At 54.7% G+C, this 23,754-nt stretch overlaps 2 protein-coding genes across 3 annotated transcripts; both read left to right on the top strand.

Moving 5' to 3' along the window:
* The first annotated feature begins 287 nt into the window (after positions 1–287).
* MLN (motilin) lies at positions 288–5,730 on the top strand. 2 transcript variants are annotated; one of them, XM_066204138.1, is made up of 5 exons: positions 288–329; positions 2,110–2,235; positions 3,520–3,636; positions 4,776–4,878; positions 5,632–5,730. In XM_066204138.1, the coding sequence occupies exons 2-5, from the start codon at positions 2,119–2,121 to the stop codon at positions 5,637–5,639; spliced, it is 345 nt and encodes a 114-aa protein (XP_066060235.1). In that variant the 5' UTR covers positions 288–329; positions 2,110–2,118; the 3' UTR covers positions 5,640–5,730. The 2 variants fall into 2 exon arrangements, with proteins under 2 accessions (XP_066060235.1, XP_066060234.1); XM_066204137.1 differs by lacking the exon at positions 288–329 and adding an exon at positions 942–981.
* A 4,858-nt stretch (positions 5,731–10,588) lies between these two features.
* LEMD2 (LEM domain nuclear envelope protein 2) lies at positions 10,589–23,071 on the top strand. Its single transcript, XM_066203938.1, has 9 exons — positions 10,589–12,019; positions 13,152–13,192; positions 14,069–14,144; positions 15,345–15,421; positions 16,067–16,146; positions 18,567–18,712; positions 19,674–19,775; positions 19,858–19,960; positions 21,102–23,071. The coding sequence occupies exons 1-9, from the start codon at positions 10,624–10,626 to the stop codon at positions 21,250–21,252; spliced, it is 2,172 nt and encodes a 723-aa protein (XP_066060035.1). The 5' UTR covers positions 10,589–10,623; the 3' UTR covers positions 21,253–23,071.
* Positions 23,072–23,754: the final 683 nt, after the last annotated feature.

The following is a 23,754-nucleotide window of genomic DNA, read 5'->3' as shown; positions in this document are numbered from 1 at the left end:
TAGGGAAGGGAGGGGCATTCTCCATCCTAGAGATGAGGGAACTGAGGCAGCAGCAGATCTGTCCGAGCTGTGGGACCACCAGGAACAGCCGAAGAACATGGGGAGGGAGCGAAGGGGATCTGCCTGGAAACGAGAAACTCGGAAAACTCCGGTGCAGATAACAACATTCCCTGCCTGGGAAAGCCGTTTCCATGCAGGCCAGGCAGCTGCACAGGGTCACAGGTGAGTGCCCAGATGGGTTTATAAAGGGAGGGAACCAGCAGGAGCATCCAGGTGTCACAGGAGGGAGAAGAGCTCTGAGCTCCAGTGTCCCGTGGCTGCACTCCCAGGTAGGTGTTGGCACCTCTTGGCCACAGCAGAGCCAGCTCAGAGGAGGAGGAGGAGGGAACAAAATCGATGCTGAAACAAGGGGGAAGGTGCTTCTCCCTCATCCCCATCTTGGGAACACCAATTCCAGCAGCTCCTGCCTCCTGGGGGCAGACACCAGGCACTTCTGCAGAGCTGTGGGGAGCCCCGGTGCCCTCTGTGCTCGGGGAGATGCTCTGAGCAGGCAGGAAAGGACTCTCAGACAGGTCCTAGTGACAGGAATGCTTGGAATTTTTGGGAGGCAGCTGGGTAGGTGAATGTCCTGTCCTGTCACTGTGCCATCTGCCCACCCCTCCTGCCCCCACCCTGGCCCTTGACTGGGTTTTGGGGGTTGAGCAGAGCTGTCCCAGCCCCGTGTGCCCGCAGTGCTGATGCTGAACTCGGGACTCTCCTGCTTTCTTCTTTTCCCTTTGGAGCTGGGAAGCAAATCCAAGTCCTCCCTGCCTGGACAGGTGCTGAGCTGGAGACCTCAGGACTGGAGTACAGGTCCTGCCTGCCAAGCAGGGGAGGGCTTTCAGCAGGGACATTTCTGAGTGGAGAAGCCTGTGTGGGAGTTCTGGGAGAAGAGGGAGAGAATCAATTCCTAAAGGGATTAGCCAAGAAGAGATGAAGGAGGTGACTGGGTTTATTTTCTTTGTATTCAGCAGTATTTTATTTATTTATATATTTACTGCAGTGATGGAACAAATGAAAAAGCAGCAAAGATTGATGCTGCTGAAGCTGCATTGCAAGGAGAGAGCCTGAGAATTCCTGCCTGGATCCCTGCAGGAAACAGGGCTGCGACACCCTGGGATGTCCCAGGGCGGGAGGTGGCTCTGGTGGCCCAGTCTGGGTGGGCAGGGGGAGGTGGCAGCGGTGCTGCCCTGAGCAGTGCCCAGGGAAGGGAGAGCAGAGGATGTGACTGACAGGTGCTGTGGAAAGGGAATATTTATTAACTTCCACTGGCCCTCCGTTCAATGCCAGCTGATATTTATGGGAAATCTAATTCAGGAGTCAAACCTGACCTAACAATGTCTTCTCAATAAAGTCCAAACCAAGAGGTTGTTGAAAGTAATTAAGGATCAGGCTCCAATCAGGTGGAGAAGTTAAGCTGTAGAACCTGACTTCATTAAGTCTGTCCAGAGAGAATATTTTAATATTTAAAGAGAACATTCAATGTTTACATAAGTCCTTTCGTGACGTGAAGTCACAGTTAGATCACTTCAGAGGTAGTTTTTAAAGCCCTTTATCCAGGCTCAGGTAGCTGGAAAATGCCTTTCCCATCTCCCTTGGACTCACCAAGGCTTCTTAAAAGATCCAGTCCATCCAGGAAGGTTTCCAGTGGTGAGGAAAATCAAAACAAAAATTAACAAAACAGCTGTGTGAAGGTTTCTCTCTTTGCAGCATCTCTGTTTCCTGTGCTGGCGCTGGGATTGATGAGTTTGCACTGGATGTGGTCAGGTCTGAAACCAACACAGTTGCAGGGCTGAGGCCCGAGAGCTCAGGGAGGCTTGAGCAATCCTGAAGGGCTGGGCTTGAAATCTCTGGAGGTGTTGCTCAAAACCAAACCTGTTTACACCAACAGCTTTGAGAAGAGAATTGTCAGTCACGTCTATTCTCAGCTCAGGAGCAACTGGAAGAGTAAATATCCCTCTGATGGGCCGGGGCTGAGCTGGATTGCAGCTGGTGCAGAGCCAAAGGCATTTCTTGTCAAACACCCCTCTCCACTCTTGCCCCTGGTGTCTCCTTTCCCGTGTTGTCCAGGCTCTCGGGATGATTTCGAGGAAGGTGGTGACCAGTTTGCTGCTGGTGTCCCTGCTGTCCGTGCTGGCTGAGCAGACCCAAGGCTTCATGCCCTTTTTCACCCAGAGCGACTTCCAGAAAATGCAGGTAACCCCTCTGGAATGAATAAACCAGGAAAGGTTTCTCCCACCCTCATCCCCCAAACTGCCAGTGCACACCATCAACAGGAGACACTGTGATATCCTTCTCCCAAAATCCACGGCTCTGGGGGGGAAGCAGAGGGAATTTTTGAGGTGTGAGATAGAAAGGAAGGGCCTGGAGCCCTCTACCAAAGGTCTGCCACACCTGTGGGGGTGTCACCCGCAGCCCCTGCGGGTCCTTTCCCTTTCCTCGGTGCTGGAATTCTTCCAGAGCAGCTGCAGCCTCCCATCAGCTCAGTGATGGCTCTTTTGTTGTAACAAATAATTAACCATCCCCCGGCTGGTTGTCACCTCTGGGACGTGCCGAGAGAACGTTTTTCCTTTTGAAGTGAAACAAATACCGTTGAAAGGTGTCAGGCAGGCTCAGAGACTGCAGCTTCTGAAACGCAGCCCCAAGTGAGCTTCCCCCGCACTGCCGAGCCCCTGGATACCGGGAGAAATCCCACTTCCAGCACCTATCCCTGGATAACAATTGCTTTTTGTGGGGAGCACAGGCATCCTTCAGTGTCCTTGAGGAGGATGGGGACCCACATGGGCTGTGTTTGTACCCCCCAGCCCTTGTAGCTCCGTGTCTCTCAGGGGTTGGGGGTTTTCTGGATGAACAAAGGGGAAATCTGTCCCCCAAAGGCTGTCCCTGCTCCTCCTGTGCTCACACGCTGGACACTGAGCATGGCTTGTGCCACGTTTGACGCATCCTGCTGCGTCTGTCACATCGCAAAGCACCTCTGGCTTTTTCCAGAGGGTCCCGAAGGCAACTTTAGCCCCATAAATGGGAGCGGGCTGACATTACAGACCTGCAGAAAGGCTGGGAAAATGTGACCTCAGCACAGGGCTTTGTGGAGGGCTCTGCACGTGCGGGGCTCAGTTCAGTTTCCGTGCAGTGATCCAGAACAGACCCAGGCCAAGTTCTCTGGGACAGCTGGGTAAGGTCCCAGTGCTGTCAGCTCCCGTGTCCTGCTGACAGGGTTCCTCCACCACATGTAGGTCTTGTTTACTGCAGACCTTCACTCCCTACCCCGTAACCTGACCTTGCCCCCAGCACTGCTGAATTTCAGTCCCCAAAGGCCACTCAGGCCACAGCTGATGGGCCCTTCCCAGGGGGATTCCACCATCCCGCTGGTCCTGTGCCCAGCCCAGCGGATTCCTGCCTGTTGGGATGGCACAAGTGTGGGTTTGCTGCTGATCCCAGCATCACCAACTGCCCCCTCTGCTCTCTGCCCCGAAACTGCAGGAGAAGGAGAGGAACAAGGCAGGGCAGAAGAAATCCCTGAGCTCGCTGCAGCAGCTGGAGGAGGAAGGCTTCTCTGAGCAATCCGGTGTGGATGTCAACACGGCCAAGACCCTCCAGGTATGTGGAGCCATTTGACTCTGAGAAACCCTCAAGGGGACAAGGAGTCCAAGAGATGTCCTCTGCCAGCCTGCCTGCTTACATCAGAGAGAAGTTTTAGCTCCACTCCACAAATTATCTTGGTTGTTCAGCAGCCAGGTGACCCCTGAGACCCAACTGCCTCTCTCTGAGGAAGATGGGAACAGCTCGAGGTCTCTTTGCCAGGCAGTGAAGCCCAGCCAGGTGCAAGGGAGGAACTCCTAGTTCTGCTTCAGCTCCTGCTCGGCGTCACCTCTGACCCCATGGTTCTCTGCACTGACGAGGTCTTATTTAAAAACTTGGGCCCAAAGTCTGTGTACAGAGCAGAAAACAGGCAATTTTAGGGATTGAAGTGCCAGGCTAAGCCCTCAAAGGCAGACTCACCTGGCGAGAAAAGTCTGAAAATTGTGCTTTTCCACTTGAGCACATGGAATTTTTTCCCTGTGTGGGCAGCCACTCCTGCAGGGAGCTCGGCTGTTCTTTGCCAGCAAAAGGAGGGTGCAGGTCCCCCCAAACAGGGACAGACCCAGTGGGACAGGCAGCAGAACCTACCAGGCTGGAATTTGGCCAAGGCACAGCTTAATGTGCAACTCCTCCTGCACTCGTGATGCACCAGCACCGGGTAACGGGATTGAAACAGCAAAAAGGCCCAGTTCAAAGTGTGAAATACCCAGCACATCCCCACAGCTCACCAGCACCAGCACAGAGCTCTTTGCTTCAGGCACAGCTGGCTCCAAGTCCAGCAGGCTGGAGCAGGACCACAGCTCGTCCTCAGCTGCTGCTGGGGCAGGAGCTCCACAGGCTCAGGCTGGAAGGGTTGATGTGCCACACAGTGGAGGATTAGAAGGTTCAGAAATTATTTTCTTTGCAGTCCCTGCTGCCAGGAGGTGCCTTTATCTGGATTTCTGAGCCAGCCCACGGGTTATGCAACAGCACTCTGAACAACTCAAGAGTGTGTTGCCTTCAAAATGTTGCTTTTCCCTATATGAGGATCATCCTCTTCCTTCCAAGTCCACCCTAAACTCTCCACCAACTTGATCCAAGTGGGGTCAAAGCGCCCCAACCTCCCTCCTTCTGCTCCCCTCAGCTTTTTGTCCTGACTTCTCTGGCTTCCTTCACAGCAGGCCCTTCCTGTCAGAGCTTGGCTCACCCCAAGGCAGCTGGAAAAATACCAAGATGTCCTGGAGAAACTGCTGGCAGAGCTGTTACAGGACACCCCAGACGGTACTGTCAGAGGGTTGATTTCTGCCTTGGGGATTCTGCCTTTCCTCCTTCTCACCAGCTCATCAGCACGGAGATATTTATATTCCCCAGAAGGGTTTTTGTGTCATGTTTGCTCACTCTGTGGAGCCCTCAGATCCCAACCACTGCCATGTGCACCCTTCTGGGAAGGTTATTCCCTCGTAAGGTGCTGCCTGTGCCCCAGAGCTGATATTGACTGGCAGCAGCAGCACAACCCTTCCCAGCAATTCTGTTTGCCACTTCCCTGCTCGTCCTCCTCCTCCTCCTTCTCCCAAAAAGTCCTCGGTCTCCAGGGAACAATTTCCAGCAGAGCTTGTAACAGCAGCTGTACCTGCGAGGCGGCTGAGCACGTGCAGCCAGCTTGGAACACCTCTCTGCCTGCACGGGGGCTTAACACTGACACTTAATTACACTCCAATTTGCTGCAAATCCTCCTTTTCCTCTGGGAAATCGTGTGGGGGAATTGCAGCAGCAAATATCCAGGGGCAGGCTGTTGTGCAGCTCCTCCCGCGGGTTGAGGGATGGTGGGATGGGGCTGTCCCCGTGCATTCGCTTTTTCTGCGATGTTTAAGCCCAGGAAAGGGGGTCCCGCACTCCCTGTGGGATTGCTCTGCCTGTGCTGATCCCAGTTTGCCTCAGCTGGGGAGCTGAGGAGGAGGAAACAACACATAAAGCTCTGGAAAGACTGAATGCCAGATTTAAGGACACTTGTGCTTTTCTCTCTTTTCTGTTTAGCTGACTGATATCTGCAAGATCAGAAGAGAAAGCGTTGGAGCTGCTCAAGCTGAAAGACTCCACTTATGTAAACGAAATCTGTGAGAGAGATTAACAAAATCTGAGGTGAGATAATAAATGTGCAGCATAATTAAAAGGAGGATTTTTGTCTTCTGTCCTGCGAGCTTCTCAAACAGATGGGGAGTGCCCAACATGGGAAAGAAGAGAGAGGGAAGGCTGCAGGTTCTGGAGAGCATCCCTGTTTTCCTGAGCACTGCTCTGGAGAGTCCTGTGAGGAGCGGAGGGAGCTGGGAAGGGGCTCAGCCTGGAGAAAAGGAGCTCAGGGGGAATTTCTGGCTCTGCACAACTCCCTTACAGGAGGGGGCAGCCAGGGGGGGATTTGGGATCTCATCCCAGGGAACAGGGACAGGAGGAGAGGGAACAGCCTCAGGCTGGGCTGGGGAGGCTCAGGTTGGACATCAGCAGGAGTTTCCTCTTGGAAAGGGTGGTCAGGCCTTGGAAGGGGCTGCCCAGGGAGGTTTGGAGTCCCCATCCGTGGAGGTGTCCAGGGAAGGCCTGGATGTGGCACTCGGTGCTCTGGGCTGGTGGCAAGGTGGGGATTTGGCACAGGTTGGACTTGATGATCCCACAGGGATTTTCCGACCTCAAGGATTCTGGGATCCTGTGAAAGTGTGTGGCAAAGCCTGAGGAATCAATCTTTGAGGAGTATGAAGTCTCAGCCCTCCCTTTTTGCAATGAGGAAAACTGAGGCAAACCTTTACCAGTTCTCCTGGCTGAACTGGTGACACAAGGGGGGGACCTGGGTGTCCCTAACCCATTCCCTGCTCCAGGAGGGTGCTCTGGCACATTCCCACGCTGCTGGAGAACGCAGGAGCCCTGGTGGGCAACCCCTCCCTGTGCCCAGACCCCTCCTATCAGCCTGGTGCTATAAATCCACCGGCACAGTGAGGAGCGGCTGTGCCAGGTACAGTGTGAAGGGACAGCACCGAGCTCTGCCCTTTCTCCTGCCTCTCAAACACACCCCAAGGTGAAAACCTAATTTCACTTGAACATCCTGCTTTCCATTTCCATACCTTTGGCTTATCTGAGAGCTACTCCTCTCTGCTGGCAACAGGAAATCCAACATATGTAAAGTACGGATGGATGAGATCAATGGCATGTACGTGAATATATCCAATTTCAATCCAATTTTATCCTCCCAACCTAACAGGAGTTCTGTTCTCACTGAGCTCATTCCAAGAGCTCTGTTTGTGCTGGAACAACACCCCTCAGAGCACTCTGCCGTAAGCAGCCCTCGGGAGAGGAGAAAGCTCCCAGTGGATAATGGAACAGGCAGCGTGCAGTGGATTACAGCTCTAATGTTTGATCCAAAGGCACACTCCTTGTCCAGGGACTGATCAGCTCCAGGAAGCTCCCAGTATTGCTGAGGCAGTGTGAGCTGTGGAAGCTCTGTAATGACTCTGAGTGGGAGGGAGATGGGAAATAACACATTCCATTAGGCTGGGAGTGAGAGCAGTCTGGGCTGCAGGAGCTCCATCTGCAGAGGGGTGATATCCATGGAAGTGCTGGCATGGGAATCACAGGAGGAGCTGTGCCACATTCCCACCAGTGTGCAGCAGGGTCAGAGACTTGTTTGCTTCAGAGGGCACCTCTTGCCTTGTTTCTCCAGAGTCACCCCAACCTTTACTCTGGGTTTGATCGTGACACATGAAAACAAGGAGAATTCCCCCTCGAGGGGCAAACTGCTCCCAAACCCCCTCCACTGTGGGTCAGAGCTGCCCCTCCAGTGTGCCCTTTTCCCAGCTCCTTCACTCCCATCGTCTTCCAGGCTAACACCTCTCCTGTGCCATCCAGGAAGGAAAGTTTTCCAGCGATGGAAAGAGAGAAAGCGAACATGAGCCTCTTGGATTTGCTTCCTGGACCATTTCCCACTGGGTTGATGGGGGGGCTGACGCTGTGGAAAATTCCAGAAGGAGATCCACCAGCACAGTGAGGAACAGTGAGGACCCTGCTCTTACCCTTAGACCCAGACAAGCTGCATCAGCAAGGGCCAGCTTTGACCCTGGCCATGGATTCTGCCAGTGGCTCTTCCCAGTTGTCCCAGTTATAAATGAGCTCGGGATGTAATGGCTGGTTGTGGCAGAGAGCACAGGAACCCCTGTCCTGTCCTGCAGCACCACCTGTGGTGTCCAAACAGGCACCAAAGTACACCTTCAACTTTTGGGAGTAAATGCCTTCCACCCTCAGAGGCCTGAGCAGGAGAAGCAGAAACGTTCCCACTGGAAAGAGATGGAAGGATCCCAACCAGCCCCTTCCAGGCCGTCAGAGCTCTGGGTAAGAAGGAAGTGGTCTCCAGGTTTCAGGACAGATCCATTTTTCTCCTGCCCTGGAAGGTGCTTTGGCAGCCAGGTCACACCTGCAGGCAGGCAGGAAGAATCTGCTGCTCCAGAAACTAAACAAGAATTTAACAGTGGGATGAGCAGCCCGATAGTTGGGGGTAAGACGCAGGGGAAGAGGAGGGAAGGGAATGGAATCACCTCTGACTTCCTAAGGTACTGAGCAGGCCCAAGCAGGCGGCTGAGGGCTCTTGGGTCACACCTGTGCCGTGGCTGTGAGTGACAGGGTGACAAATGGGCACAGTCGGCTCCCAAGAAAGCCCTGACACTTCCCCGGGTGCCATGTGCAGGGCTGTCACCCAAAATCCACGGCTAAGGAGGCGGGTGGGATGCAGGGTTCCAGCAGCCCATCAGTCAGCGGGGGAAAGGGTTCAGCTGTGGGGTTTGGGGTGCAGCCATTCCCTGCTCCAGCACAGATCCATTCCCAGGGCTCTGCTCACAGCAGCCCTGTCCCCAGGCTGCCAGAACCGGAGCAGCCGGCACGGCGCGTCTGCTCCTCTGGCATCGGAGCCGCTGCCAGCAGCTCTGAGGCAGCTTCTGGGCTCGCAGGGAAGGTGGAGGCTGTCCCTCTGTGCTGTCCCAGCTTCCCACAGCCAGCTCCGGCTGTTTCCAGCCAAGAAACGCTTTTTGCCGAGCCCATCTGCAGCCCCGGCACCACTTGGTGCTCCCAGAGCCACGAGGATGATGAAGGGGCTGCAAAAATAGAAAATCCACTGTCAAATTCAGCATTGGTGCTGCGGGCAGGGGATGGGAACAAAGATTGCCCAGGGTCTGACACGTCTCTTCCGGCTGCCTTCCCTCTGGGGTCCAAATGCCTTCCAGGGAAGGCAGGGACTCTCCCACGGGGAGGAAGGGAAAGGCATTGTGGATTTCTCTCCACAAAGAATAGGCAGCTGATCCTGCTGAGCTTTGGTGCTGCCAATCTCCTTCGGTGGAGGAAGCACATCTTTTCCCCCATTCTCCAGTTGTCCAACACCCATCCCCTGTCCTCCCCTCCAAAGATTGTGCAATGAGGCTGCTGGGCCTGGTGTAATTCCCTTGATGGACACAATCACAAGTTGAAAGGATGGGTTTGGGCTTTTTTTTGGTGCTGTTTTCTCCAGAACAAGGTGAGCTCATATAATTCCCAGGTTTGCACCAGCTCAGCCAGCATGCATCTGCATGTCCAGGCAGAGCTTCTGCAGTGAGAGCTGTGAGCTCACAGGATCCGTGTGATAGGAGCAAATTGGAATTTTTTATTTACATTAGACCCCTCTCCACATCATGAGCTGGCAGTGGAGCACAGAGGAGGCTCAGCTTAGCACGTTCACACTTCCCAGCACAGCTGAGTTTGCTCTTTTAATGGGCTCCCTGGCCTCTGCTGAGGATGTATTTGCTGTTGCCAACCCGACAAACAAATCTCAGCATCTTGTTGCTGCTTTCTTGGATAAATTGGGAAGAGTGAGGTGAGCTTTGGGTACCTGTTAAGGAAGAAGGTTCCTGAGAGAAGGATTAGTGACAGGACAAGAGGATATATCCTCAGACTGTGCCAGGGGAAGGTCAGGTTGGACATCAGCAGGAATTTCTCCATGAAAAGGGTTGTTAGACATTGCAAGGGGCTGCTCAGGGAGGTTTGGAGTCCCCATTCCTGAGGTGTCCAAGGAAGACTGGACGTGGCACTCGGGTCCAGCTGGCACAGATCGGCCACGGGCCGAACTCGATGGTGTTGGAGGAATTTTCCAGCCTCACCGACTCTGGGATTCTGTGATTTATGCCGGGAAGGCACAGCTCAGCTCTTTCAGCCTCGTGCTCCTCCGGAGCCTCCCTCTCCCCACAGGTGCCATTCCTGAGGGGCCGTGGCGTGTCCCCAGTGTCACACATCCGTCACCAAACCCGCGGCACGCAGCCAGCCCTCAGCACCTTCAGCACCGCTGTTCCATTACCTTTAATTAAATTCCGACATTACGCCGCCGTATTTCAGCCGCTTTCATCGCTTTCTTCAGCGGCGGCGGGGGGAAAAAGCAATTACTGTTCATCACAGCTGTGCCAAAATAAATTTACAAGTCAACGCTTGGGTTTGCTGTTTTAGGTGTGGGGCGTGGAGGGACCCCCCCCTTCCCGGGAAATATTTCATGGATCTGGATCCTGCCTGAGGTTCTGGCAAAGCTCAGCAACCGGGCAGCGATGATGGAAACGCGTGTGGGGGTGGCAGGCGCCAGGGAAAGGGACGTTCTTTAGAAGAATGGCCCTAAAGGTGTCAGAACATCGAGGTGAGTGAGGTGGGAGCTGCTCCAGCAGCAGCCGCACGCAGCAGTGAGGGACAACCCATCATCGACGCCGGCTCGTCCCGCAGCTGAGGCAGCTTTTGCCTTTTGCTTTCCCCATTTTCTCTCCCTTTTCCCCGGTCCTGAAGGAGCAACAGCCCCCGCTCCGGCCTGCTCCCTCAGGACACGGCGCCTCCCGTGACCTTCTCAACATGGCGCGCGCCCCCGCGCCCTTTCCCCACACGCCCCGTGCCCTCCCCAACATGGCGGCGCCGGCGGCGCGCGGGGCCCCTCCCAAGATGGCGGCGTCGCTTCCCGCCCGCGGGGCGCTTCCGGCGGGGCCTGGCGCGGCCATGGCGGAGCTGACGGACGCGGAGCTCCGCAAGGAGCTGCTGGCTCTCGGCTACCGCCCGGGGCCCATCACCGCCACCACCCGCAAGGTCTACATCAAGAAGCTGGGCTGCCTGCGGGCCGAGGTGGCGGCGGCCCGGCGCAGCGGCCGCGCCGCGCCGCCCAGCCCGGGCCGTTCCTCCGCAGGGCCGCCGCAGGCCTCGCCCTCGCGGCAGCGCTCCGGCTTCACCAGCGGGGCCGCCCGGGAGAGTGAGGAGGAGGAGGACGAGGAGGAGGAAGAGGAGGAAGTGGGACGGGCACCCACGTCCCGCTGGGGGACGTCGGGGGAGAGCGGCGGGCAGGCCTGGGGGGACCCGCGGGGGTCCCCGCCGGGCCGGGGCGGAGGCCTCAGGGCTGAGGGCGGCCTGTCCCGGGACAGCCTGGGCAGGCTGAGCCCTTCGGAGCAGTGGGGGACGACTGTGGAGAGAGGCGGCGGTGGGCTGGGGGCATCCCTGGCGGGGCACGGGGGGTTCAGCTCCCCCTCGCAGTGGGACACGTCCATAGAGAGGAGCGGGGGCCTCGGGGCGGACAGGGCCGGGGAGCTGAGCTCTGCGTCCCGTTGGGAAACATCCAGAGATGTCACAGAGCACGGCCGCGGGCTCAGCCAGGGGCTGGGGGCCACCCTGGATGGCTTTCGGGGCTCCTCACTACAGTGGGGCGCCTCGGAGAGGAGCGGGGGGCTCAGCAGTGGCCTGAGGCCGACCCTGGACAGGTTTCGGGGTTCCAACTCCGCATCCCAGTGGAGCCCCTCGGCCGAGAGGAGTGGGGGGCTCGGCGGCCGGGCTGCCCCGGGCCTGGATGGGCTTGGGGGGCTGAGCTCCACACCCTACTGGGGCTCCTCCAAACCCCTTCCCAGCGAGGAGAAGCCCAGGAGCCTTTGGGGGACATCGGGAGCGGGGATCGGAGCGCAGAGCTCCCGGGCTGCCTGGGACACGGCCGGGGAGAGGAAAGGGCTCTCCTCCAACACCTGGTGGAGACGGGAGAGCGAGGTGACCCCCGGCAGCCAGTGGGGCTCCTCGGCGGCCCCGGGCAGGTTCAGCAGCCTGTTCAGGAGAGGGAAGGAGGACCCGGCTCCCGCCGTAGCGAAGGAGGCAGAGCGGGATGCGGGCAGCCGGGCCGGAGGGCTCATCCGGCGCTTCCCGTGGCGGGCGGGCAGCGATGGGGGGCACGGAGTGACCCCGCGCACGGCCCTGCTGCGCTCGGCGCCCAGGCAGCAGCCCGAGGGAAAGGGCAAAGGCCTGGAGTATTACCTGTCCCAGTTCCTCTGCCTCGCCAGCTTGGTGCTGCTGCTGATCTTTCTGGGCATCCTGGTGGTGAAGATGGTTGGGTCAGGCTGGCTGGACGGCAGAGAGGACAGCTGTACGTGCACTGGTTTAATTCTCATTTAAATTCTCGTTTAAACTTTATTCCTCACCTGTCTCCCTGCTTTCCCTTTATTGCTTCCATCCCTGTCACATTTGTCATCCTCATTGCCATGACCTGACATCTCTGTTTCTGTCCCTCTTCCCATCTCCCCCTTTCCTATGGGAAACCTTGTTAATCATGGGAAGCAAATCAAAAGTTTGCATTTTCCAAACGAGTTTGGCCTTCAGTCCCTCAGAACCGTGGGGTTTATGTGGAGTGCCATTCCTGCTGGGCCAAGGATGGATTTTATGGGTGCCTGCTGGGCCAAGGATGGATTTTATGGTGGGACACGATGTCTGTGTAGTACCTGGGGTGTGTTTTTGATGTTCCCTCTGCCAGCACGGCCCTTCCCAGCCTTTATTCTGTCCAAGGGGGAAGTGCAGCGGATCAATTCAGCACTTAAGGTGTGGCAGAGTGTGTCTCTCTCTTTGGTGAGAAATGAAAAAGGGTTTCCCCAGCAGCTGGTTTTCAAAGCAGAGTTTCCCAGCTGGAACAGTAGGAAATGGGGATATTTCAGGCTTTGATCTAAACAAAGAAGGGTTTGAGGGCTGTTTTGGGAAGGTGCTGGTGCTGAGCCTGGGCACACTGTGCTCTTGGTGTGGGCTGGGAAAGCTGCTGCATTCCCAAAGCCGGCTAAAAGTGCCCGTGGTCCTGTTTCAGCTGTGCCAGGAGTTCTGGGGGCAGCAGTGTTCCCTAGGTTTGAATTGTGCCCAGCCCTCCAGGAGGGTTCATTCCCTCCCTGGCTGTGCTGGGATATTTCAAGTGACCCTGGTGGGCAGCGAGAGGCAGCACTGGAGTGTAAAGATCACTGTGAAGCTCCTCAAACAGGAGCTGTTAAAACATCCAGCCCAATTTTCACTCCGCAGCTGAACACATCCATCATCAGCTCCATCACTGGTGTGTTTTTCCTCAGGGCTGCTCCCAGAGCAGCTCCTGGAGGGGCTGTTTGCATCTCAGGGTGCTGCCAGGGGGAGATGAATAACAGCAGAACCTGGCTTTAAGTTGAGCCTGCTTTTAAAAAGATAATTATTTTCTTGATCAAAGCTCTTGTTTGCAGCCAGCTAACTCGCCCTCTTCTCTCTCCTAGTTAATCTCTTGCCTGTGGATTGTGACAAAAGGACGGATGATGTAAGCATTTACTTATTTATCCTCAGTCTTGTGATCTCTCTCAGAACAGTGATTATTCCAGGTATTCTATTCCACCCATAACAGCATCACTGTAAAATGATTAGTTCTATCGTTTTACAGAGAAATTGGGGCTTGATGAGTTGGAATTAATGGGCCAGATTAAGTTAGGAGTGTGTATGAGACTCTGAAAGATAAAAATTTAAATTCCCAATTATGTGAATCAATTTCTTTTTAACAGTTGTACCAGCAATGGTATTGGTTTGCAATAAAGCTGTTTTCAGCTTTAACAGTACAAGATTTAATCCCAGCTAATTCCCTGAGCTCCACCATGGAGCCCTGCTCCCTTTGTCAGGATGGATTTTTGGAAAAGCTGGGGCTGCCTTATCCCTGGAAGTGCCCAAGGCCAGGTTGGACAGGCCTTAGAGCACCCTGGGATAGGGGAAGGTGTCAGGGGTGGAACTGGGTGAGCTTTAGAAGTCCCTTCCAACCCAAACATTCCGTGATTAGGAGGGAGAAGGTTTCGTGTTGGATTCTGAGTTCTGGTGTGCTGGGAAGTTCTGGAGGTGATGGATCCATCTGTGGTGGGTCTGAGGCTGGTGCTGCAGGCTGGGCTGTGGGCTGGTGGCGCTTTATCCCAGAATGGGATGGCAGGGACCTTAAAACTCACCCAGGTCCTCTGGGCAGGGACGTCCAGAAGATTCTTGGGGTCACTTGTGTCTGGAATGTTCCTCTGCCCAGGAGATTTGGCTGGAGCTGGTGGTGCAGGACTGAGCCAGACTGCAGCGCTGTGGTTCTGTCTGGTGTCTGGGGCTGCACTCCCACTGTCCCCACGCCACTGTTGTTGATGTGTGTCCCTGTCCTCTCTGTGCCCTGCAGTTCTGCCAGGCCAAGCACAGGGACGTGACCATGGCCGTGCTGCACGAGCTCTACAATTACCTGTCCGTGCAGGCAGGTGAGTGCCAGCGCATTCCCCCCCACCCCTGCTGAGGCTGCAGGAGCTGCCTCTCCCAGCTCCTGCTCACTCCTCTCCCACTCTGGAGGGGTTTCTGGAACAGGCAGTTCCCTTTGAGGAGTTTTGAGGCAGGCAGGGAATAGGAAAACAGGGAAAGGGGAGTTTATTTTTATTCCGAGTGGTGCTTGGCTAATGCACTCCTGTCACCCTGCCTGGGTGAGTTTGTACTTGAAGTGTTGGGAGTTTCAGGTAGGATTGGTTGGGTTTGTTATTCTGTTCTACCAACAGCTCGAAATTGTCTTCAAGATAGAGCGAGGAGTGTAAAACTGATGTGTTGTTACACATGAAGTGACCTAAGAAATTGTCATTTCTGCTGAAATGTGGCGGCAGGTGTGTGAGTGCCTCTCCTTCTCCTCACCACAGAGTGGGACGGGCTCTCTGAGATGAGGAGCTGACCCAGCACAGTCCCTGCTCCAGGAGTAAATCCAGCCCATCCCTGGTATTTTGGGATGGAGTAGGCAGCTAGAAATCCACTCTGTGAGCAGGGACTTGTTCAGCAAGATTCGCAGCAGTGCTAATCAGTAAAAGGGTTTCGGTTCCATTTTCTGTGTTTCAGACCTCAAGGCTGAAGCCTTTGGATACTGAAGCTGCACAGAATTCCTAAATCTTTTCAAATCTGACTTCGGATTTCCACCAGATTTACTTAGCACATTTGTTTAGTCAACTTGGTGAGGCAAGATTTAGAGGCTTTAGTGCCTTGGCAGCGTTTCTCTGCCTGGGTTAGCGGCAGAGCTGTGATTTCAGCTCCTTGGAGGCATGTTGAACACTGATCATTATCTCCACACCTGATACCTGGTGGCAGCTGTGGTTCTGTGCTCTGCAAGGGGCAGGAGCAATACTTTCCCCCTCATTGTGTGTTCAGCAGCTCTGAAGTGGCAGCTTTGATTGCCCTTCTCCAGCAGCAGCTCTGAAGTGAGAGGTTTGATTGCCCTTATCCAACCTCCGTGCAGTGGCTGAGCATTTTATTAATAGTCATAATCTGATCTGCCTGCAATATAAATCTCACCCTGGAATCATTTTGCTCAGGGCTGGGGCTGATTAGAAAGGAGAGCATTTCTTGGTGTACATTCAGAGCCTGGTTCTGAGGTGTTCAAGGGCTTTTTTACAAACATGATTTTTCTGTTTGACTCTTCTTACCAGGTAATTTTGAATGTGGAAACCCTGAGAACCTGAAAAGCAAATGCATTTGGGTTAGTGAGGTGAAGGATCACGTGCTGGTGAGTAGGCTGTGAGCAGCTTTGTTATAACCCAGTGCTTAGTCTCTTATAAAGCAATAAATAATAGACACTAAAACAATTCACCATCCATTTTGCTTCCTCATCCTGCTTTGATTCTCTCCCATCTCTCTCACTTCCCCTTTGGCCAGTCCTGTTCTCAGCAGTTCTTTTGAAAATCATTTTCTCCTCCATCTCTGATTCACCCCCTGTAAATCTTAATGGTTTGTTGTTTCACTGGAGCCATCAGTCTTGTGAAACCAGAAATTTCCCTGGATTGAGGGCTGGGCAGAAAGAAGGATTTTTCTCTACTGCAGAGTGTCAGGAGACAGACTGCTCTGATCCAGCATTCCATTTCTTCCCTGGTAACCTGTCAGTAAGATTATGTTGTATTTAGTGGTTAGCCCTAACAGTCTGGGATGGTGTTATTTCACAGAGTGCTTCATGCATCATCTCCCCAGTCAGAAGACTTTAGGCCAGGCAGACCTTCAGGCTTAGTTCTCCTCCCTCCAGTTTGCAGAATCCCGATAAGAATTAACCTGGGAACAGCCCCTATGGAGAGAATTCTCCCAGTGCTGTAATGAAATCATGCTGGTCAGTATTTGAAATGAATGGAGGGCTAATCTTCTTATGGCTTCCTTTGCACAGAATGTAACTGGCAGTTCCTCCCAGAAGTTTGAAGCTGCCCTGCACTGGATCCTGAACAGCAACAAGGATTTGGGAATTCGGTGAGCAGAAACCCTCTGTGTCAAAGTTAGGGATCTGCTGGTACTGAACAGCAACAGGGATTTGGGAATTGGGTGGTCAGGAGCCCACTGTGTTAAAGTTGGGGATCTGCTGATGCTGAACGGCAGCAGGGATTTGGGAATTGGGTGGGCTGTAGCCCACTGTGTCAAAGTTAGGGATCCTGGGTGTTGGCTGGGGTGGAATTTAACAGGGTCAGTGGTGCCCTTCAGCTCCCAGAGCTCGTTAGACTTCAGCAGACAGGCTGGGATTGGCTGTGGCACAGCTTGCTGGGCAAACTTCCAAAGGAAAAGTACAGCCCTGCAGCAGGATGGGAACTGAGCTCCCTCCAGCAGTGTCACTCCCAGCCCAGGCTGTGGGACTCTGTGTCCAGGGATGTGTTGCAGGTGAGATGGAAGTGGGAGGTCAGGGCTGCTCATGGCCATCAGTGGTTGTGTTGTGCCTCCTGTGGAGTGGTCCTGGTGTCCTGCCCTGTGCCTGCAGCTCTTCCTTAACCTGCCCACGTGGTCACTTTTCCCAGGGTAACCTCTCTCCAGAACATTTGTGCCTTTGTGGAGCTGCATCCTTGCATCAGAGGGTTCACTGGCCAGCAAACCCCTCTGTGCAGTGGGTGCTGTCACCCACACGTTGGGATCAGCAGAGGAAAAGGGATGTTGAATGACACCTTCAGTGTCAGTTGTATCTCTGGCAGAGCACCCAGTGAATCCCAGAGTTACTGAGGCTGGAAAATCCTTCTGGGATCACCAAGTCCAACCTGTGGCTGATCCCACCTGGACAACCCGACCAGGGCACTGAGTGTCACATCCAGTGAACACTTCCAGGGGTGGGAATTCCAGCACTTCCCTCTGCCAGTGCCTGACCACCCTTTCCATGGAGAAATTCCTCCTGAATGGATGGTCTGACTGACTGTGGGTGCTGGTGGGTCACTGAGGCGACATTTCTCAACCAACAGGCTCCATCCATGAGAAAGAACAGCCGTACTGAGTTTTCAGGGAAAAAAACACAACATCCAGTCCATAACCTAGGGAAGGAGTGTTATCCAGAGTGAGCAGCCATCCTCACCTTCCTCTGGGAAGCGTGGGCTGCCTCCAGTCTGCTCTTAACTCTAAAGCCTTAACAGTTGTTTGCATTTTCACATTGCTAAATGTGTCTCTGATTAAGTGAATTGCAGCAGTCGTGGTGCTGGGGTTGGTGGGCAAGGCTTGTTGGAATTCCCACTGCTCCATTTGCACTCAAATATTCCTGCAGCTGCTGCTGTGATCCACAGATCAGACAGCATCTGCTGCTTTGATTCCTGGGGTGTGCAAATTCCCAGGACGGGGCATGGCTTCCTTAGGGGCAGGGCTGGATTTGTAGGTGGGCTGGGATGCAGAGTTTTCAAATTTTGTGTTTTTATACTCCAGCACATTTCCAGTCAGGAGTCGTGGGATACAATATCCTCCCACTTTTTACTTTGTTAATTAGCAGCTCTGCTGGCTGGTCCCCAAACAGCTCCATGTCCCCGGAGCCGGCGTGGCAGCATCCCCAAAACCCTGCCCCTGGCATTTTTAGCTACATGAGATTATTTTTTAGTTGCTAGTCTGAGACGCAGGACTGAAAATGAGCTTTGCACTGGGTGATTCTGCTGCATGTTTTAAATATTTCCGTGGAATTTGGGTTGTAAATAAGACCAGGGGGTGGGAAACAACCATGTGTGTGTGTGCAGCTCCTGCAGAACCCAGAAGCAGCCGAGCTCTCTGCAGTTTGTCAGCTGAGCACCTGTAAATTGAGCAAACTTCTTTGTTTAATGTGCTGTTCATAATTAGGAGCTTAAAAAACCACAATTCCCTTTGGCCCAGCTCCCCTGGCTCTGCTGGCTGTGCCTTGGACCCCTCGATGCCTGGGGATGGCTCAGTGTGGAGTGAGCCCAGACTTGGGAGCAGCAGTGCTGCAGAGGGGGCTGAGGGCTCTGCAGGGCTCTGTGCTGGTGCTCTGTCACTCTTTGAGCTGCTCCTGCTCCCAGCCTGGCTCCCCCAGCTCCCACTGCCGGGGCTGAGCAGTGACTCTGACTCGGGGAACGTTTCCATCTCCGTGCTGGGAGGTGGGAATCCAATTCCGGGTTTAATCTTGTGCACGCCGAGAGGGGCTGTCAGAGAGGCAGGGCAGGGATTCTCACTGTGCCAGTGGGAGCTGCAGCCCCGCTGCCTTCCTGAAGCCACATCCATCCCTGGCTAAGCAGCCAGTCCCCAGATCAGAATTAACCTGGGGACAGTCCCCAAACGTTCTGGCAGGAGGCTCTGCCTGGGTGTGGGGGCATTTCCTGCCAGCTGCTGCATCCGCAGTCTGCTTGTTCTCCCGGCCTTGATTAAAGACTGCAGTTGCAGCCTGCTCTCTTCAGTGAGGTTTTTCTGCCTCTTCCCACCAGGTTGAAAGGCAGGGACCTGTCGGAGCCGGTTTCCAGCGTGGAGGAAGTGTTCTGCCTGGAATCTGCCCACCCCCAGATGGGGCTGGGCTGCCGCTTCCGCCGGGCCGTGGTCACGGCCATCATGAACCTGTTCCTGTTCTTCTGGAGTAAGTGGCTCTGGGGGCTCAGCTGCAGGGATGGAGCCCTGTGATCACACATTCCTCAGCCATAGGAAATGCCTGACAGAGGTGAAATAAATCTGCTGATGAGTTAATGTCTAATTAACCTTTGTTCTGGCAGCACAGGAGACCCACAGCCCTCCTCTTGTGCTGTGAGTGCTTAAAAGTTGCTTTAAATCAGGCAGCTGATGAGCTCTCTGGGTATTGCTCAAGTGCCCATTATTATGGGCTGCAGAGTAAGTGTGTTAACTTACCTTAAGGAGTCAGTTTTTCTTTTTTTCTTGCTCTAAGCTCCCAAGTCCTCCAGCCTCTTTAATAATGACTTGTAGCACTTCAGGATTGGAGGTTTTATTGGAATAGTCTGTCACGCCTCAGCTGAGGCAGGGGTTTTACCCAGCGAGGTGATAACGAGAGCTGTGTGACTGCAGGAGTTTCTAATCCAGCCTGACAGGGAGGGAGTGACAAGGGACAGTTCTGTTTATTGCAGACACTGAAGTCCTTCTGGGGGCATTGTCAGTGCTAAACCTTCCATACACATCTCCTGCATTTTGGGCTGCCACTGGAGCCCCAGGCTTTATTTCCCTGTCCAGGAGCTCTCCATGGAGCAGTAAAACCTGACAGTTTTCCAGAGTGATCCTTGCTGGGGAGGCCTCTGGCAAAACCTCCTGTGGGATTTGCAGAACTGGGGCCCTGTGGCTGTGCTGAGGTTTCTTTTGTGAGGGCAGCTCAGTGCTGAGGCTTTCCCATCACCTCATCCCACACCACAGGTGCTCCTGTGCTGCAGGGAGGCAGCACCAAGGGGTTTTTGGGGTGCAGCTGCTCCAGGGAACAAAATGAATCACAGGGATTCAGTTCCAAGCAGGCCTGGCTCACAGTGTCACAACTAAAACTGCATCCAGCAAGCACCCAGCTGTCAGTTCCTGAATTCCCTTTGGTTTTGTTCTCCTAGGTCTGATCACCCTCTGGGGGATCCTCATCTACCTCCGGTACCGCTGGCGGAAGATGGAGGAGGAGGAGCAAGCCATGTATGAAATGGTGAAGAAGATCATAGGTAGGAGCTGTGGGGGCTCAGGGGGGCCAGCTGTGCTCCCTGCAGGGCTGAGCCCTCACTGGTGTGTCCTCCTGTCCTGCAGCTGTTGTCCAGGACCACTACAAGGAATGGGAGAGGAATTTGGAGCGTTACCCCTACGTTGGCATCTTCCACGTGCGGGACAGCCTGATCCCTCCTCAGAGCAGGTGAGCTGGCTCTGGGCACCCAGGGGGGCTGGGAGCAGCAGGATGGGATTCAGCACAGCTCCAGAATGCATCCCTGGAGCTGCTCTGCAGGACCAGCCTGGAGCCTTTGGCTTGGGGAGGGCTTGGACACGGCTCAGGCTGTGCTACACCTCGTGCAGATCAGTGTGCCAGCCCCAGGGCTGGAACTTGGTGCACTGCCCCAGGTGTGTTGTCACGGGTGCAGTGCCCCAGGTGTGTTGTCACTTGTTCTGTCCAGCAGTACCTGGGTTTGATTTGCCTGGACCTGGAGCATCTGGTGTCCTCTGCTTCATCTGCTCGATGTCCAGTGCTGTCCCTTTTCCCAGCCATCCCACCTGGCTCTCCAGAGCAAAACTGAACAATTCCCATGAGCTCAACAGGATATTGGGGCTCTCCTGCAGTGATTGTGTGCCTGGAAAGGGGCCAGTTGGAGTTGTGCAGCTGGGAAGGGAGCTGGAGTGAGAGGATTGGGTTTGGGGCTTTCTCAGGTTTGGTTTGGTGTTTTCTCAGATTGGGTTTCAGGCTTTCTCAGGTTGGGTTTGGGGCTTTCTCCGACAGGAATTGTGGTCGAGGTCACTGCTCTGTGGGTGGTGGGGCTGAAGGGCTGCAGGGCTGGATCCTGGTGCTTTGCTCCATTTCTGCAGGTTTATTTCTTGTGCTTTGGTTAAATGGAGCTGCCTTGTCCTCCTGTGAAGGGTTAAATGTCCTCCCTCTGTATCAGACTCAGGATTCCTTTTCCTGCACGGGACAACTGCAGCTGTTTGAGCCACCCCTGGGTGTGAGATGCTCAGAAGTGCTGGATCCAAAGCTGGGGTGAACATCAGGGTCTCCCCCTGGCTGAGATCTCTGTGTGCAGGACAGGAGAGGGTGATTTGCTCATCGTGTCCCTTTGCAGCACAAATTGAGGCAGAAATTCAGGGCACTGACAGAGCCTCTCATCTTCCCCCCAGGCAGGATTTGTGTGGCCGTGCCCTGGCCTGAAAAATCTCTAAACCGGGGTTTGTTTGATGCCCTTCTCTCTGCCTGCACAGCGAACAGGAGGCAGCCAGATCCACAATTGCTGTAGGCAGGGAAGCACAACCAGCTTGGGATTCTCATTTTCTTTTCCTGCTGTTCCTTGCAGAAAAAAGATGAAGCGGGTGTGGGAGAGAGCCGTGGATTTCCTGGCCTCCAACGAGTCCCGCATCCAGACGGAATCCCACAGGGTGGCAGGGGAGGACATGCTGGTGTGGAGGTGGACTCAGCCCTCGTACCTGTCGGACTCTGAGCACTGAGGGCAGCAGCAGCAGGAGGAGCAGCCGTGCCTCTGGCTGGGGACATGGACCCTGTGCAGGGCTCAGGCCCCTCGCTGCTGGTGGGAGGAGCAGGGCCTGGCCCCTGGGGTTGGGGGTTGCACGGCTCTGTTTGCTCTCACTGCTGAAAACTCTCCAAACACACACGTTCAGGGCAATACTGGCTTGGAAAGAAGATGGGCTTGAGCTGGTGGGAAGCTGGAATTGCACCAAAGTGAGCCTTCCGCAGAGAGCTGGCTCCCGTGGCAAGCAAACAACAACCTACAAAGAATAACTGCACACCCCTCTCGAGGGCTGGGGGTTGGCTCTGCCAGAGCCTGGGGGTGCAAAATCTGACCTCAGTTCTGCAAAGGCCAACTGGTGGCAGAGTCCATCAGGGAATGTGCTGAAAGATACCATTTCCCATGGAAACATTAGGGTGGCAGTGCAGGCGTGTCTTTGTTTGCGTTTGTTTTTGTCAGTGCAAAGACAGTGAGGAAGCACTTGCTGCTTCCCAGCGAGGAAGATGTTCTGTGTTGGCTTCATCCATCCAAAATTGGGGAGAGGGGGGAGTTGGGTGAAGGTGAGCCTGGAGAGAGGGGGGGAGCCTGACGTGCCTTGGTGGTTTGGGCTGGGCTGGGGCTGGTGGAGGAGAGTTTGTGACCCTGTTACACTTCTAAGTCTGCAGTCTGTGTGCTTCTGTTATTTTGGGGGGGGGCTTGCGGGGGGGAATTTGGGTGGAAAATAAAGGATATAGGAAGCTTCTAAAGACGCTGTCCTGTGGCTGCGGCCCAGGACTGTCCCAGAGCAGCTCTGGGAGGGCTCTGAGGGCTCAGTGCTCATGTTGGAGCTGGGCAGCTGCAGTGTCTGTGTTCGTGTCAGAGCAGGGATGTGCCAGCTCTGGGACTGTGGCTGTTCCTGCAGCCCCCCAGGAGCAGCCTGGGTCTGTCCCAGCCCTGCTGCATCGTATCTCGTGTCTGTAATCACTTGGTTACTTCAGCTTCTGTTTCTGTCCAGCCAAGGAACGTTTGTTTCCCAGGAAATGGCGCCAGTGCGTGGCAGAGGAGCTGCTGCTCTGCTCCTCCCGGGGCTCTGCAGCAGCTCCTGAGGCTGCAGGACCCAAATCCTTGGCTGGCCTCGGGCAGGAGAAGTTGCAGAGCGGAGCCAGCAGTGATTTGAGCCCTGTAACCCCTGGATGTTGCTCTCCTTGAGGACACCCCGGGGCTGGATTGCTCCTGTCCCTCGGCAGGTGATGCCGCTCCAGGTGTGTTCCTTGTGCCTGCTCACCCGGCAGAGTCTGCACCTCTCCCCACGCGGGGTGTTCCCCTGGCACCCCTCGGGCTGCTGGGGACCATGGAGACTCCTGTGGATGAAGCAGAGCTCTCCAGGAGCAAAACCAGGAGATCTTTCCCATTAAATGGGGAATATCCTGCGTGGAGGTGGCTCTGACCCCAAATTTTTGGGTGTGGGTGTTTGGGCAGGAGACTCAACAGCTCTTGGAGGCAAGGACCAGCCCCTTGCACTGTAATAAATAGGGAATAAAGGCAACCTTGATTCTTCCAAAATGTATCAAAATCATCACTGCTGCCAGAGAAATTCTCTCAAACACCGGTGCCTCTGTTCTTAAACCTTTTTAAACTCTTGGTGGGGTTTGGGTGAGCTTTTTTAACCGTCCAGAAGCGCAGAGTCAGGCATTGCTGTCATCCTTTTGTATTAAACCTGGTTTTGTAGAACAAACTTCAATGGCTTGGTGCTGTTTCTATGTTCCATTTAGCTCTGTAAAAAAATCAATATCAAAAATAAATTTATTACCAATAACTTACTACTTTTGTTCGTGCTGAGACATCTCACAGGCCCTCCCAAGTGCTTTTTGCTTGGATCAGGCCGAGTTCCAGCTTCCCCCAAGTCCTGGGGTGTGGCAGGAGCGGTTTCCCCACCGCTGTGTGACTTCTGTAGAAAGGGGTGACTCACGTTTGGGTTTGTTCATCTCATCCTGTGGCTCTGGGTGACAAAAGGGGATTTCCAGTGGCACAGGAAGGGAGTGGCTCCACGGCTCCTCTCTGGCCGCAGTTGTTGCCGAGATTTGGGAACAGAAGGGGGGGAATCCGTGCGAGGCTGATTCTCCTCAGGCCCCACACTCCTGGTGGGATGGTTTTACCCAGGTGAGGTTGCTAAGTTACAGCTGGAATCGGATCCTGGTTAGGCAGTGGTGCTGTTTGGAGCCGTTCCGTGTGCCAGGGGGTGTTGCTGGTGGCTGTGACTGTCACTCCCAGTGTGTCCCCTGTTCCCTCTCCTCTCTCCAGGGCAGAGCAGCCCCGTTCCGTGCCAGTCTGGACTGGGAATTCGGGCAGTGCCAGCTGTTTTCCTGGGAAAAGCAGGTTCTGCCCCCCTGCCCTCCTCCCCTCCCAGCCCCCACTGCCAACCAGAGCTGCTGAGGGCCCTTTCCTGCTTTCTTGCAAAGTAAATGTCTATAATTAGCCACATTTCTATAAATAACTTCTCCGA

The sequence above is a fragment of the Chamaea fasciata genome, unplaced genomic scaffold (assembly GCF_029207755.1).
Source record: "Chamaea fasciata isolate MVZ Bird 193981 ecotype frontalis unplaced genomic scaffold, bChaFas1.0.hap1 SCAF_25, whole genome shotgun sequence".
Lineage (NCBI taxonomy): Eukaryota > Metazoa > Chordata > Aves > Passeriformes > Sylviidae > Chamaea > Chamaea fasciata.
This window is presented reverse-complemented; position numbering and strand designations above follow the sequence as displayed.

Excerpts from the sequence above, each read along its gene's own strand:
- LEMD2 (XM_066203938.1), top strand. The coding sequence starts at position 10,624 with ATGGCGGAGCTGACGGACGCGGAGCTCCGCAAGGAGCTGCTGGCTCTC. Across the intron at positions 12,020-13,151 it reads GGACGGCAGAGAGGACAGCT|TTAATCTCTTGCCTGTGGAT; the intron begins GTACGTGCACTG and ends TCTCTCTCCTAG. Across the intron at positions 19,961-21,101 it reads CTGATCCCTCCTCAGAGCAG|AAAAAAGATGAAGCGGGTGT; the intron begins GTGAGCTGGCTC and ends TGTTCCTTGCAG.
- MLN (XM_066204137.1), top strand. Across the intron at positions 2,236-3,519 it reads GCGACTTCCAGAAAATGCAG|GAGAAGGAGAGGAACAAGGC; the intron begins GTAACCCCTCTG and ends CCGAAACTGCAG. Across the intron at positions 3,637-4,775 it reads ACACGGCCAAGACCCTCCAG|CAGGCCCTTCCTGTCAGAGC; the intron begins GTATGTGGAGCC and ends CTTCCTTCACAG.